This window comes from Arvicola amphibius, chromosome 4 (genome assembly GCF_903992535.2).
Source record: "Arvicola amphibius chromosome 4, mArvAmp1.2, whole genome shotgun sequence".
Classification (NCBI taxonomy): Eukaryota; Metazoa; Chordata; class Mammalia; order Rodentia; family Cricetidae; genus Arvicola; species Arvicola amphibius.
In genome coordinates, this window is record NC_052050.1 from 13,028,939 (window position 1) to 13,045,805 (window position 16,867).

At 38.4% G+C, this 16,867-nt stretch overlaps 1 protein-coding gene across 11 annotated transcripts in view; it reads right to left on the minus strand.

The window, feature by feature from the left end:
* Cep112 (centrosomal protein 112) overlaps positions 1-16,867 on the minus strand; it is a 387,843-nt gene that overhangs the window by 282,056 nt on the left and 88,920 nt on the right. For all 11 annotated transcript variants that reach the window (XM_038328187.1, XM_038328186.1, XM_038328182.1 and 8 more), the window contains 2 exons: positions 1,037-1,191; positions 628-757 (listed from right to left, as the gene is read on the minus strand). In XM_038328187.1, the coding sequence (XP_038184115.1) occupies positions 628-757; positions 1,037-1,191 (285 nt within the window). The remainder of the gene's footprint in view (positions 1-627; positions 758-1,036; positions 1,192-16,867) is intronic.

A 16,867-nucleotide genomic window follows, 5' to 3' on the forward strand; every position in this document is an offset into this window, starting at 1 on the left:
ATAAGAATAAAAGCCAGGCGGTGGTAGCGCACGCCTTTAATCCCAGCACTTGGGAGGCAGAAGCAGGCAGATCTCTGTGAGTTCGAGACCAGCCTGGTCTACAAGAGCTAGCTCCAGGACAGGCTCTAAAGCTGCAGAGAAACCCTGTCTCGAAAAACCAAAAAAAAAAAAAAAAAGAATAAAATAAAACAAACATTTCAAAGTAACACCACTGTATGTATGTGTGCAGTAGCACTTCAGGAAGCTTTTCTTTTCTTTTTTTTTTTTTTTCAGAATTCCTCCTTCAAACTTCAGCGTTTACCAGGTCATGGGTTGAGAAGAACTGGGCTATTATGTGCTGTGTGAGCTACAAGACATTCAGCATCTTCGGTGTTCTAAACAGCAGCAAATGTTCTGAAGTCTTGTGATTTCAAGAACAAGATGTAAAAGGGGCTAATTTCAAAAGGAAATGACTGGCTGCTCCATCGCCATCCACTGCTGAACACTCATGAAATGTGGTTATACCTTAGAAGCCGTGGAAACGTGGTTACTCATATGTACAGTAACTTACAAGCCGTGGAAATGTGGATACCCACACGTATAGTACCTTAGAAGACGTGGGAACGTGGATATCCACATGTACAGTACCTTAGAAGCTGAAAGCGCGTGCTCTTGTTTTAGGAGGTTTATGTCAGAATCGTATTTGGTTTTTAATAATTTCACATTTTTCTCATAATCATTTGCCAGATGTTCTTTCTCTTTATGTAGTATGTTACGCCTATAACAGTAGGATAAAAAAACAACTTTCTATATTTTCGGAACCATTCTCTAAAATGGATATCTTAGTCAACTAAATTCAAGAATATTATCTTTCAATATATGAAGTATCCATATTTTCATCAACAGGTTTCAAACATTATGTTCTAAAATACTTTTAGAAACGTGTAAACAATCCTATTTTGGTGGGACCACCCTAAGACTTACTGTACAAGTCTGTCTGACCCATTTACAAGGTCAGTCAGAGCACTGTGTCCCACAGATACTGACTCAGCACTACCTTGTCTTTAGCTCCTGGAGTTCACTACATGTTATCTGGTAGCATCTCTCAAGCTCCATTTTTTCTTGAACCAGTTTCTGCCTTTGTAAATTGCTGTTCTCTGCCTCCCCCGTCAGCTGCTGGACACGGCCCTCCAGTTCTTTGATCATGTGGTTCTGAAAAAACAAGTTGTTAGGAAAGTTCTAACTAGCTTTTCAAGCATGTGGACCAGTGAGCACTCTGAAGAAACATATTGCCTATTAGAATAAGAACAAGTCAAAATCAATATTAGAAAAATATAAATCTTTAAACTAACCAAAACTTTTAAAAATCATTTTTACCAAAATTACCAGCATGCTTACACATATTCAACCATTCACTCATTCATGGAATGTTTACTAAGTCAGACAATTTTCCATGTGAGCAAAGAAGACAAGGCTCACTCCTCAGACAGCCCCCAATCCTACTCTGCCCCTCATTATAGTTTAGATTTGCCCTTTTCTCTCACAGTTTTAATAATGATATTTCAAAATGAAATCCTTAACCATCTATATTAATGCCAGGAACACCACATAACATATTCACGATTAGCAAGTATACATAAATGTTTTATCCCATAAATCCTTACTCATTTTTTCTGTAATGGTTTTTCTATTTCAATTAAAGCAGTTCTTTATTTTTCAAAAGCATCATTCAAATTAATTGTCTCTTTATTGATTGATATTTAAATTATTTTGAATTCATCACTTTGGCAGGACTGGTTTGAAAGCCCAAACAAAGGTGCTTATAAACTTCTAGATTCTTCATTCAACACAGCGCCAGACCAGCATTAGCTGAGAGACAACTGGTTTCCATTTTCACAACTACACCTTCAATAAGTGCAAGTAGGAAAGCATAGTGTGGCATTTCTTTTCTACTGTTGTTCTATGGCACAAAGTCAAGACAAAGTTTAAACATTACTGCTAAAAACCAAACATCTTTCTTCATTTTTACCTTTTCTTCATTATAAAACTGAACATAAAGCCGGGCGGTGGTGGTGCACACCTTTAATCCTAGCACTCAGGAGACAGAGGCAGACGGATCTCTGTGAGTTCGAGGCCAGCTTGGTCTACAGAGTGAGTTCCAGCACAGTCAGGGATACACAGAGAAACCTGTTGCAAAAAAAATATATGACATTATGTCTAACGTTCTCCAAACTACCCTGGCTTCCTACAGTAACTGTGTGACCCAAAAACTAGAAGGACTCTTCTGATCTCCAATTTGAAGTGGTAGATTCAAGGGGATCTGTATTCCTTCTTTCTGGGAACTGATGAAAAAGAAAGAATAGGAAGGAACCCTAGAACTGCATCTCCACCTTAGTGACCTTAGGGAGGAACTTCTGTTCATGAGGGCATGGCTTATAGAACACCACTCTCCCATTAAAAACACCTAAAAACACAGAAATAAATCTAAAAAAAAAAATAGCAAGAAAGTGTTAGAGGATGCCCAAGGCAGACTGGATGTAAGGAAGATGAAGAACCACAAAAGATGAGTTAGAATTTGCTGTTCCCCCCACCCCTTTTTTAGTCCTAGAGGTATTTTCTAATCTTGGAGAATGAGTGAGGACTGGACAAGAAACTCAAAGCAAAGGGTGGCCAACTTGAGACAGCAAAAGCTCTGAGAAAAACACTGCACAAAGTGAGGGTTGGGTCTCCTTGTCTCCTATATAAAGATAGGAGTCAAGGATTTCAAAGTCAAGACAAATGTTACCCAGACTAAAAGAAATAAACGAATGGTCATTATAAACTGTTAGAAAATGACCAAAGACATAAACCAAGACCAAGGGGGTGAATTACTACAGATAAACCTACAGACTTTGCTTAAGGACTAACAACTGAATGTCATGAAGAGAGAAAAGGCTCAGAAAGATATAAGACTACTTTTATAAGAGAAAGAAAAAGGATGAGAGGGAAAGAAATCCACTGTTTCAGTGAAGAAAGTGGCGGACATCAAACAGTATTGTGATCTCACATGTCCAGTGTCACTGAAGATTAATAACAAAGATAAAGTGAACTTGAAATGTTAATTTGGGTACTGATCAACTGTTAAATTTTTATGGAACCTTAAAAGGTATCTGTGAGCTCAAGATGTAGTCCTTCATGGCACCTGCTAAATAAGGCAAGTGCTCACAAGTGGCTCCCTCTGTCATTTTCCTATGAATGCCACGGTTTGAACTGGTGGCCACTTCCTCGGACACCTGTAGATTCTGTAAATCCCAAATACTAACAAGGACCCTGGTGACAGATAGGCACACATCCTTACTTGTCTCCACTCATTTGAAACTGCTGTTTATGCTCCAATAAAAGGATAGCAAATATTGGGGATATGGAGAAATTTAAAGTCTTGTATAGTACTGATAAGAATATTATACTGAGAGAAGTAACCTAGGTCCCAACAGACAAACACTGTATATCCTCTCATGCAGATCTTATACTGGAATGTTTAGATAAATGAACTTAAGTTGGTGTGTCAATAAGAGCCAGGACAAAGGACCATGAGAAGTTGCAGGAGGATCAGTGACATGAGGGTGGTGGGAAGACTAGACAAGAAAACATTTAAAGGCGGTGTGGGTAGGATCCCCCTCATCTCCTCATCCCTCACATCTGCCCTTTGCATTTGCAATCTTCCCCCCAAAACAAACCAAATTTAAAAGGAAAACCAAAAACCACACAAAATAAAGAAACAAAACAGACAGACAGACAGACAGAAGAATCTTGTCTGGGTGCTGTAGGGTGACCCACTGAGTTATACAGTTTACCTTTGAGTCTATATTCATCTGTATTAAGTGTTCATTGCCACAAGCCATTGGTCTGGCTATAGGCCTCTGACTTCACCTATGATGCCACCACCACCGATAATGAGCTCTCACTGGGGCTCTCCCTGGATATCCTCTGGTTGTCCTGTGTCCTGGAGATCCTGTTGTTTTAGATCTATAGATTCATCCCCTTTACCAGCTCTAACAGTTCATAGATGAGGTGGATGTTGGGGTAGGCCTGGTTAGGGTCTGTGATGATGTCCATGACCTGTGTTAGTACAAGAGGTCTCTGGAATCATGCCCGACCCTTCACTGGCCCTGGGATTGCTGCTCCTACCACTCACTGGATACTACAGCTCCCCAGGGGAGAGCTGCCCCCACACTTGGGAAAGACGGCCCTATCTCTCACCACAGGCATGCACATCACCTGAACAGCACACTAGAGTCGAGCCTAAGAATAAGGAAAGCTGATCCCTCTCCCCACCCTCCATGTGGTAATATAGGTGGAAAAGATTGCCCCACCTCCATCCCTTGCTACTTGTGACAGGCAAGAGAGCTGGTCCTAGATAGTTTTATGTCAACTTGACACAAGCTAGTTATATGAAAGGAGGGAACTTCAATTGAGAAAATGCCTCCAGAAGTTCCAGTCATAAGGCATTTTCTTAATTAGTGATTAATGGGGGAGGGCACAGCCCACTGTAGGTGGTACCATCCCTGGGCTGGTGGTTCTAGGTTCTACAGGAAAGCAGGCTGAGCAAGTCATGAGAAGCAAGTCAGTAAACAGCACCCCTCCATGGCCTCTGCATCAGATCCTGCCACCAGGTTCCTGCCCTGTTTGAGTTTCTGTCCTGATTTCCTTCAGTGGTAAACACCAATGTGTGTAAGTCAAATAAATCCTTTCCTCCCCAAGTTGCTTTTTCATCAAGCAATAAAAACCCGGACTGAGACAACTATAACACGCAAAAATCTGTACATAAATAAACACATATAGTTTAAAGAGAATTCCTTGTCTGGGATAACAATGCTCCCTCCAATAGACAAAACCTATCTAATAAAACTCCAACTCTAAGCGTGAGAGTCCCTCTTTTGTGTTGCTGGTCATTTTTACCCAAGAGACTCCCAAAACATTATATATTGCTGCTCTTGTCATTGATTATTTCCCCAGAGGTAGAAGGCAAGTCTCTACAGTTGAAGACACCATCCATTTCAGCCTAGAGGCTCCTGAGCTGGTGCCAACTTAAATGCCTCATCTCCAAGGACTTTTTTTCATGGTCCAGAAGGAGCCATGCAAGCTTCCAAAGAAGGTAAGAAACCTCCCTAAACAACCATGACATTTACAAACCACAACAACTACCCGCAGAACACTGTAATGTTAAGGGTGCAGTAGTGGTTAAGAATACCTTAGTAGTAACTAACGGCTCTCTAACTGACTTAAGACTCACTCAACAAAAAGGAAATCATGCCTGGTAGTGGAAAACCAACCAACTTCCCACGGCTTGTGCAGTCATGGACACTGGAGGAGAACCTACAACCACGACTTCACTAACCCAGCGTGAACCTGGCTACATTCTAAATATATGTCCTTACGCCCACAAGTAAGTGCAGTCCTCAACCCTCATCAAGGATATTTCTTTCTGCAACAGACAGAGACCATTACAGAAAACCACAATCAATCAAAATGCAGAATTGTAGAGACAAGCCCCAAGAGGACATGAATTTGAAAGGTGGAAGGGCTAGTATATGGGAGGGTTTGGAGAGGAACAGAAGTTATATTATAATCTAAACAAAATAATTAAGAAAAGAAGGCCTATAGGTGTGAATGAAGTACCTTAAGAACAATAATATTTGGCCAAAGTCATCTTTAAAAAGAACATAAAGAGCTTAAAGGATATAAAATAGTGCAGCCCTAAAACTAGTATAAGAAACCTGAAAGAAAGGATGCTAATGCAACATCCTATTTCGCAGGCTCTAGAAGACAATATAGGGGAATTCAGTGGTATACAACAGAACCAGGGACAGGTTCTGTGACAACAGAAAATGAAAGGTTACCTTGGGTACATATTACAGCTTCCCGCATTGGGAGCTTCTGGCTGGCAATTGGTTGCACTTCTTAAAGTGGACATTGTTTATAAGCAGAAGTTACTATAGTCATTAGATTAGAAATTTAGCTTTTGATTATGGGGAAATTTGGATTTGGCAGATATAGAGCAAGAGATGAGAAAGAGGGCAACTGAGAGGTTTTTGGTAGAGTCCAGAGATGAGGCATCAATGGCCTGGACTCAACTCGTAGAAACAGAAGAGAAGAGATGAGATAAAGGAAAAGTTTCAGAGAAATAAAAACATGATTCTGAAAAAAAACCTAAATAAGCAAGAAGTGAAAAAAGTACCAGTCTTTCTGGTTTGACTCTGAAAAAGACTAGAATTAAGAAAATGTATTTAAAAAGAAAGTTGTAAAAACTACACAATCTTGGTATGAAGTACTATAGACACAATTTCAGTAAGTCTTAGGAAGTATGGATGTTTATTTCCAACCGCTAAGAGATTAATAACATAAAAATGCAGAGTGGAGGACCAGGGATACAGTTCAGTGACAGGTCACTTGCCTACACTCAGTTCCTAGCACAGGAAAAAAAAAACACTTAGGACTGAAGATAGTGTTTTAGTATTTGTTTAAAAACAGAAAGTTTTATCTATGAGACTCCTATGAGAAATTTACTGCCAATGTCAAAAGATATAAATTGCCTAGACAAAGTTACAATAAATGGCCATAAAATAAAACAAGACTCAACAAAAAGCAAAAACGTTAAAAGCGTAATAATATAACAGAGGACGTTATTCTTCCTGACAGTCTGGTCTTCCATCCTAGGTAGGTCTTGAACTCTACCTGGCTTAGTTATTAAATCAGGCGCTTCTCACAAACTCTGTGCAGCACTGATGAATTCTGAATTCAAAGCTCTTTCCATGATTCTCTTCATTTATTATTATGTATAATGAAATCTGAACATGCAGTTTAAAATTCAACATTCAGAATGCTTCAAAGTTCCAAAACCAGAATGACAATGACCTCTTAGATCTAAAGTGCACTTTTCTTTCCAAATAGACAAAAATAAAAATTCTATTGTGAAACAGATTTATCCATTTGTATACTTACAGATTTTGATGTCAAAAGTGGTTCTAGCCGGGCGGTGGTGGCGCACGCCTTTAATCCCAGCACTTGAGAGGCAGAGGCAGGCGGATCTCTGCGAGTTCGAGGCCAGCCTGGTCTACAAGAGCTAGTTCCAGGACAGGCTATAAAACTACAGTGAAAAAAAACCAAAAAAAAGTGGTTCTAGAGCAACAGAAGGATGAATTTTAAAAGTATCTGGAAATCTGGAATAAATTTGTCAACACTACAGTTACTGGAGCCTCTCTCTTGTGCTACCACTGCTCTCCAGTTTCATGCTCCTTCCACCATTATCCCATACCCTTAAAATCCATTTCCACATAACCCCAGACTTCTGCTTGAATGAACTAGGAAACTCACTGAGCTCTTTAGTAGTCTAGTGTACCTTCTCATGGACTACACTTTTTACCTCCCCACTAAGGGCCTTTAGCCTTCAATCTGGTTATAGGTTTAGAGACACCTATGGGTGGGTCCTGAGGGACATCAGTATTATCTTTACTGGACATTTTTAATGAGATAAAATTAAGTAAAAAGATTATGTCAGCATAGATAGCCAATAGTAAAAGTAATAGTCTTCCAAGTAGGTATACATTTTTATATGTGCTTATGTATGTTTTTTACACAACTTTTAAATTTAGTTCATGGAAAAATTCTGCTAAAAAAAATAATAAACCTGTGTCTTACAGTAGCAATTCTCAAAATTCAACAAATTCCTGAGACCCTTTAACTCTCAGTAGGCCAGCAGGTTCAAATCTATTTTTAAATTACATAAAGACATTGATGTTTGTTTATGCAGTCTCTAGAGGTGACACTATATGAAATCATAATAGAATAAATGCAAAAGCGAATGGAAAGCCAGTCACTTCTATGAAGCCAGAGGTTAAGATTGACAAAAGTAAAAAGCAATGACATATGTCATTCAATTTCTTTTCTTTATAAAATTTAATTTGTTTGTATATATTTATCATGTATGTACAGATATAATAAAACATATTTATATTTGGTACTCAGACTACAAGTATTAAAATATTGTTACTTATGTTCATATGCAATGGTTTAATAGTTTTATTTTAAATGAATAATTAACTAAAGTTCTGTTAAATATGTTAAAAACCCAAGTATGACAGCAGACACCTGTAATATCGACACCCAGGATGCTAAGGCAGTAGATGTTTAAGTTTGATGCCATTCTTGACTATAAACCGCAACCTTCTCTCAAAAAGCCCTAAAAAATAAGTAAGAAAACCCAGCAGCATAAACAAACAGAAAACAGCATGTATGTATCAGCCTGTTGCGATTAGCTGATGATAAAAGTACCAAATTCACCCCTTTGAAAATCAGTTTCTATAAGAAATAGAAAGCACCAGAATAAGCATATTTTTCTCTTTCGTAGACCTAATTATTTACTTTTCAGTATTTTCAATCTTAAAGTGGGAACAATTAAACATATTTTTTTACCTACTGTTCTTCGCTGCACCTAACATCTAAAGAGATACTAAAGCCAACGTCCAAGACTTGTAAATAATGTGACTTTGTTTATCTGTTTGTTTGTTTGGGGCAGTGCTGGAAACTGGACCCAAGGCCTTCCACAGTCTAAGCAAATTATTTACCATTAAGCTCGATTACCAGATGTAAGTGTATTTGAATGGAAACAGAATGTTTTCAGAATTAGTATGAATCACTAGGTTACAGAGGGTCCCGAGTGCAAAGACAGTTGGCCTCACACAAAGGCTCTGTGAAGACACTGGCACAGATCCACAAAAGAACACCTGCTGATGACACAGCTTACAGCTGGGAGCCAAAGAATGTCAAGGATTGCCTGCTCCCAAAGGAAGTCAAAAGAGGCAAAAAAGGATCCTTTTCCTACAGCACCTTCAAAGACCACAGGTTCTGCAGACACTCAGTTTTACCACCTGGCCTGGAAGTGTTAAGGCAGTGTATCTTTGTCATTCTAAGTCATCTAAATTACAGTCATTTATTATCCAGTACTGAGTAATTAATATAGCTATCACATTGCAATGTTTATGTTTGTGTTTTTTAATGACAATACCCAGCATTAAACTGACAAAAGAAGCAATTTGCTAAGAAGAATATATAAGTACATTATTGTGGCAAATATTAATCAGCATCTTTCTTGTTAGAAGCATTATTAACAGGAGGGGTTTATACATTATATATATATATATATATATATATTTAGCTATAGAGAAAATTAAATATTTGCAGGAAATTGATTCTAAGTTAGAATCATTATATGAGACAAAATAAATCAGACTCAGAAAGAGAAATACACTGTATCTTTTTCTCATATGCAAATCCTAGATTTTAGTGTGGGGATGTCCCTTGAGTGTACGTGTCCATTTGTGTGCATTTGCATGTGTGTATTTGTGTGCATTGTCGTAAGAAACAGCAGGGAAGGAAGAGCTCTCGAGGGCGGAAAGAAAACAGAGGGAACTGGAACACATGTGAGAAGAGAGCAGCAGGGCTTCGGGAAAGGAAGGAAAGGGACAGCAAAAGGAGACAAGGGTGAGGAAGAGGAGTGGGAAGGCAAAGAACAAAACATGCATGAAATGCCATCCTGAAACCCATTATCTGTGGGCTCGTTTAAACAACGAGCAAAATAATGACACTAGAGAAGCAGCTTTTCCTCGAATGTAAGTTGCATACCTTTTGAAATAAGAATAACTTTGTCTTAAAAACTACGATTGCCAGGTCTCTGTGAGTTTGAGGCCAGTCTGGTCCACAGAGAGAGTTCCAGGACAGTCTCCAAATCCAAAGCTACACAGAGAAACCTATCTTGAAACCCCTCACAGAAACTATGATACTGTGGTTGCCATCATTATTTAACATTTCATATAAGTTCTAGTCAACGTACAGCAGTGAAGTAAATACTTGTTACATATGTTTAAAAGGCTAAAATCCATGCCAAACATTTATAGTTACATATGTTTAAAAGGCTAAAACCCATGACAAACATCTATAGCAAAAATGTATCTCTTAAAAATATTTATTTATTTACTTGTTCATTTATTTATTTGATGTGTCTGGGTGTCTTATGTACACGGATGTCTGTGCACCACATGTGTACAGTGTCGTGGGAGCATTCGACCTTCTGACACTGCAGTTACAGACAATTGTGAGCTTCAGTAGAGTGACTAGTAGACACAAGTCCTCCACATGAGCAACAAGTGTTCTTAATCGTTAAGCCACCATTCAACCCCCCCAAATAAGTAACTTAATAATAACATCAAAAATATAAATAATATTCTGAAAAAAGATATTCTCCAAACCCTATTTCTTTATGAATGTGGGGAGTTAATTCTAAATATAACCATCAAAGGAACGGGTTCAGGCAGGACAGTTCTGCTCAATAAGGAAGAAGGACATGCACACTGAGCATTAAGAGTGAATATAAGCCACAGCAATGATGTCAGCTAAAGCAGAGAAACTAGCTAGCTGTAAACCACGGAGAACTTAACTGAAGGGAAGTTACATACACAACAGCCAAGGCAGATCAAGAGAGAGGAAGAAGGACTCAAAAGTGAAACTGGAAAAACAAGGGTAGTCATGCACATGAAAAAAATGAGATTAGATTTTAATCAGTAATCACAAAAAAAGTAACAACCGGAAAGATTAAAGACTCCTGTTAAAGAACAACTTAAAAACCTTTATTTAGTAAAGCATATATATAGGCGAAAATCCTGCACTCTCAGTAGAAACATTTGTTTAATAAGACATGAAAAAGCAGGACTTGTGTGGCAATGTGCAGGTGATGCTTGCACTGAAGACTAGCCATAGCCACATAGTAAGTACCAGACCAGCCTGAGACAGACAGAGCAGCCTTGTTTTAAAAAAGGAAAGGAAAGGGAAGGAGATTGGGGAAAATGGAAGCAGAAGAGGCAGGGAAAAGAGAAGGAAAAGGAAGGATACGAGTAGGGGAAGGAAGATGGGATGAGAAAGAAAGAGAGGGAAATCAAGATAAAGGGATGGAATAGGAAATGTAAAAAGAGATGAAGAAAAAAGAATGAAAAGGGAGTGGGGCTAGAGGAATGTTGCTAACTGGCTTGTTCTTCACAGCTTGCTCAGCCTGCTTTCTTATACAATCTCAGACCGCCAACCCAGGGGCAACACCATACATAGAAAAGTGGGTTCTCACACATCATTAAGAAAACAATCAAAGGCTTGCCCATAGGCCAATCTCATGGGAGCATTGATATTCCTTCTCCCAAAGAACTCTAACTTTTGCCAAGTTAACATAAAACCAAGCAGCACAAGCTCTGTTGACCAATAAAAAAAATTGACCTCCTGCTTTCCCAAATACATATCAGAATAACGAACCAAAGGGACATCAGTTCTCAGTCCAAAATAACTGAGACCTGTGGAAGCTGTGATGTGGGATTTCCCTCTATATGCTGTGATTATCGCTGAAGAATAAAGGAACTGCTTTGGGCCTATAGCAGAGCTATAGGGGACAGAGCTAGGCCAGGAAAAATAAGCTGAATGCTGGGAGAGAGAAGGCAGAATCAGAAAGAAGCCATATAGCCACCAGAGATGGACACCAGAACTTTACCCTGTAAGCCACAGCCATGTGGCGATACACAGATGAATAGAAATGGGTTAAATTAATATGTAAGAGTTATCCAATAAGAAGCTAGAGCTAATGGGCCAAGCGGTGAGTTAACTAATATAGTTTCTGTTTCTGTATGATTATTTCAGTTCTGGGTAGCCAGGACAAACAGGCAGCCTGCTACAACACAATTGTCCAAGATTGCTTTCTGTCACTGTGATAAACACCATGACCAAAAGCAACACAAGAAAAAGGGGTTATTTCAGCTTACACTCCTAGGTCACAGTCCATCACTGAAGGAAGTCAGCTCAAGAACACAAACAGGAGGTAAAACAGAAACAAGAATGTTGGTTATTGGATCACTCATTAACTCATGCTTAACAATTCATATATATATGCAACCCATAAATGACTGGATCCTCCCACATCAATCATCAATATAAACAATTTCTCACAGACATGGTCACAGGACAATCTGATCTAAACAATTCTTCAATTGAGGTTTCTTCTACCCAGGTGACTCTAGATTATATCAAGTTGACAGTAAAAACTAACAAGGACAATAATATATATCATGTTATGGTTTATAATATATAGTACATTATAGTAGCCTAAATATAGTTAGACCAAATAGATCTAAACTAACAAATATATTCAAGATGCTATTAACAAATTAACTGGTGAGAAGGGATTTTTTTTTAGAGTCAAATGAAAATACTTGGCATGAAAAAGTAGTCGAAATAAAAAGTAAAACAAACATAATAAGCAGGGGCAAACCTATTAAAGAATGAACTGATGAGGGTAGAATCAAAGAAGCTTTCATAGAGAGAAGAACAGTGAGAAACTGCAAGAATAGAAAACACAAAATAAGACCTAAGAGACAGAATAAAAGCTCTTTTTAAAAAGTAAAAAACCCGTCTCTCTGAGTGTGGCCAACAGCGGGGGCTGACTGAGAAGCAAAGGACAATGGCTCTGGGCTCTGATTGTTCTTCATGGACGGGCTCTGTGGGAGCCTTCTCAGCTTGGTCGATCACCTTCCTGGACCTGGGGGGAGTTGGGAGGACCTTGGTCTTAGCATAGAGTGGGGAACCCTGATGGCTCCTTGGCCTTGAGAGGGAGGGAGGGGAGGTATGGGTGGAGGGGAGGGGAGGGAAGGGGGAGAAGGAGGGGAGAGAAAGGGGAGAAGGAGGGGAGGGAGGGGGGAGGAGGAGGGAAGGAGATGGAAATTTTTAAATATAAAAAAAAATAAACTATGAGAAAAAAAAAAGTAACTTCTATGAATACATTTCTAATAACAAAAGAAGGAAAAATATTAAAGAGCTCAAAACAATGACAAATGCCATTTCTAAAAGCACTATAGAGACATTTAGCATGTGATGTGGGATTCTCTTCTGTATGCTGTGAATAGCATTCATTAATAAAGAAGTTGTTTTGGGCCTATGATAGAGTAGATCAGAGCTGGTGAAAAAAACTAAACTGAATGCTGGGAGAAATGAGGCAGAGTCAGGGAGAAGTCATGTAGCCCTGCGGGAAATAGATGCCAGACTTTACCCAGTAAGCCACAGCTACGTGGCAATACACAGATTAATAGAAATGGGTTAAATTAAGACATATGAGTTAGCAAATAAAAAGCTAGATAATGGGCAAAGCAATGGTTTAATTAATACAGTTTCTGTGTGATTATTTTGGGAGTCTGGGTGGCCAGGAAACAAACAGGCAGCCTCTTACAACAAGCATGCATAAACCCTGGGGATCTGCAAGTATTTAAAACTACTAATTCATTTGGGAAGTACTGGGGGCCAAATTTTTTCCTAACATCATCTTATAGGCATGGCCCCACTGTCTTCTGGCATTGAACACTGAGTTAAAAGTCTAATGGCATCTTGATACTCTTTTTCTCATAAGCAACTCAGTTTATCATTGGGAGGCAGTGGTGCTTTACAGCCTGCTACCCAAAGGGATTCAGCGGCTCTGGAAATTCTGTTCACCACAGTCAGCAAACTACGGCAAACTCTGAGACTCTTTCTTCTCTCCAAAAGATCACCAGTGTTCTCTTGGAGTTACAAGTAAGACGAGCCTGTGCTCCACAAGCTGGAAGAGACCATCCACACCTGCTGTCTGCTCTTGCTTACTGGCTCAGTTTAAAAAGTTGCATCAGGTGGATGATGGTTCTGATGAGTTGTTGAATTCGATTTCCCAGTATTTTGTTTTAGTATTTTTTTGTATCAATGTTCATGAGTGAGATTGGTCTGTAATTCTCTCTCTTAGTAATGTCTTTATGTGGTTTGGGTATGGGGTAATTGTAGCCTCATAAAAACAGTTTGGCAGTGTTCCTTCTGTTTCTATTGTGTGGAACAATATGAGGAGTATGGGTATTAGTTCTTTGAAAGTCTTGTAGATTTCTGAGCTGAAACATCTGGTCCTGGGCTTTTTTTGGTTGGAAGACTTTTGATGACTGTTTCTATTTCTTTAGCAGTTATAGGTCTGTTTAATTTGCTTATCTGGTCTTGACTTAATTTTGGTAAGTGATTTTTATCCAAGAAGTTATCCATTTCCTTTAAGTTTTCCAATTTTGTAGAGTACAGGTTTTCGAAATATGACCTGATAATCCTCCGTATTTCCTCCATGTCTGTTGTTATGTCCCCCTTTTCATTTCTGATTTTGTAAATTTGGATATTCTCTCTCTGCCTTTTGGTTAGTTTGGAAAAAGGTTTGTCTATTTTGATTTTCTCAAAGAACCAACTCATTGATTCTTTGTATTGTTTTGTTTGTTTCTATTTTGGTGACTTCAGCTCTCAATTTGATTATTTCTTGCCACCCGTTCTCCTGGGTGAGTTTGCTTCTTTATGTTCTAAAGTTTTCAAATGTTCTGTTAATTCACTAGTGTGGGATTTTTCCAGCTTCTTTGTGTAGGCATTTAGTGCTATGAATTTTCCTATTAACACTGCTTACATTGTGTCTCATAAGTTGGGATATGTTGTGTGGTCATTTTCATTCAATTTTAGGAAGTCTTTAATTTCTCCCTTTATTTCTTCATTGACCCATTGATGATTCAGGTGAGCATTGTTTAATTTCCATTTGTTTGTGGGCTTTCTGAAATTAGTGTTGCTGTTGAATTCTAGTTTTAAGTCACAGTGATCCGATAAGATACATGGAGTTATTCCATTTTTTTGTATCTGTTGAGGTTTGTTTTGTTACCAAGTATGTGGTTAATTTTTGAGAAGGTCCCATGAGGTGTTGAGAAGAAAGTATATCCTTTTCTGTTTGGATGGAATATTCTATCAATGTCTGTTAAGTCCATTTGAGTCATAACATCTGTTAGTTCCCTTATTTCTCTGTTCATTTTTTGTCTGACTGACCTGTCCAGTGGTGAGAGTGGAGTGTTGTAGTCTCCCACTATTAGTGTGTGGGGTTTAATGTGTGATTTAAGCTTTAGAAGTGTCTCTGTTACATATGAGGGTGCTTGTATTTGGGGCATAGATATTCAGTGTTGAGATTTCCTCTTGATGGATTTTTCCTGTGACTATTTTGAAACGTCCTTCTTTGTCTCTTTTGTTTGATTTTAATTTGAATTCTATTTTGTTAAATATTAGAATAGCTACACCAGCTTGTTTCTTAGGTTCATTTGATTGGAAATTTTTTCCCAAACCTTTGCTCTGAGGCAATGTCTGTCTTTGAGGTTGAGATGTGTTTCTTGTATGCAGAAGAAGGATGGATTCTGTTTTTGTATCCAATCTGTTAGCCTGTGTCTTTTTATAGGTGAGTTGAGTCCATTTATATTAAAGGATATTAATGACCAGTGACTGCTGTTTCCTGTTAATTTAGTTTTCATTGTTGGTGATGTGAATTTGCGTGTTTTCCCATCTTTGGGATTTGCTGCTGTGAGATCATCAATTGTCTGTGTTTTTGTGGATGTAGCCAACTTCCGTGGGTTGGAGTTTTCCCCTTCTAGTACTTTGTGTAGGGCTGGGTTTGTGGCTAGGTATTTGTTAAATCTGGTTTTGTCATGGAATATCTTGTTTCGTCCTTCTATGGTGATTGAAAGTTTTGCTGAGTATAGTAGTCTGGGCTGGCATCCATGGTCTCTTATATCTGCATGACACTTGATGAGGACCTTCTGGCTTTCATTGTCTCCACTGAGAAGTCAGGTGTAATTCTGATAGGGTCTGCTTTTATATGTTACTTGGCCTTTTTCCTTTGCAGCTCTTAATATTCTTTCTATACTCTGTATGTTTAGTGTTTTGATTATTATGTATTGAGGGACTTTTTTTTTTATCCAGTCCATTTGGTATTCTGTAAGCTTCTTATATCTTCATAGGTACATCTTTCTTTAGGTTGGGAAAGTTTTTTTCTATGATTTTGTTGAATATATTTTCTGTGCTTTTGAGTTGAACTTCTTCTTCTATACCAATTATTCTTAGGTGTGGTCTTTTCATGGTCATAGACCTCGAAGGAACAGTACTCAACTTCATATGAAAAAGCAAAAAACCCAGGATAGCCGAAACAATCCTGTACAATAAAAGAACTTCTGGAGGCATCACAATCCCTGAGTTCAAACTCTACTGCAGAGCTACAGTACTGAAAACAGCTTGGTATTGGCATAAAAGGACCAATGGAACCGAATTGAAGACCTGGATTTTAATTCACACACTTTTAAAAACCTGATTTTTTACAAAGAAGCAAAAAATATCAGATGGAAAAAAGAAAACATATTTCACAAATGGTGCTGCCATAACTGGATATCAACATGTAGAAGAATAAAAATAGATCCGTATCTATCACCATACACAAAACTCAAGTCCAAATGAATCAAAGACCTCAACATAAAGCCAGCCACCCTAAACCTCATAGAAGAGAAAGTGGCAAGTACACTTGAACGCATTGAAGTTCAATGCACAGAGAACCACTTCCTAAATATAACCCCAGTAGCACAGACCTTGAGAGAAACAATTAATAAATGGGACCATCTGAAAAAGCTTCTGTAAAGAAAAAGACACAGTCAACAAGACAAAACGACAGCCTACAGAATGGGAAAAGATCTTCATCAACCCCACATCAGACATAGGTCTGATCTCCAAAATATACAAAGAAACTCAAGAAATTGGTCATCAAAAGAACAAATAATCCAATAAGAAAATGGACTACAGACCTAAACAGAGACCACTCAACAGAGGAATCTAAAATGGCTGAAAGACACTTCAAGAAATGTTCAACATCCTTAGTCATCAGAGAAATGCAAATCAAAACAAGTCTGAGATTCCATCTTACACCTGTAAGAATGGCCATGATCAAAAACACTGATGACAACTTATGCTGGAGAGGTTGTGG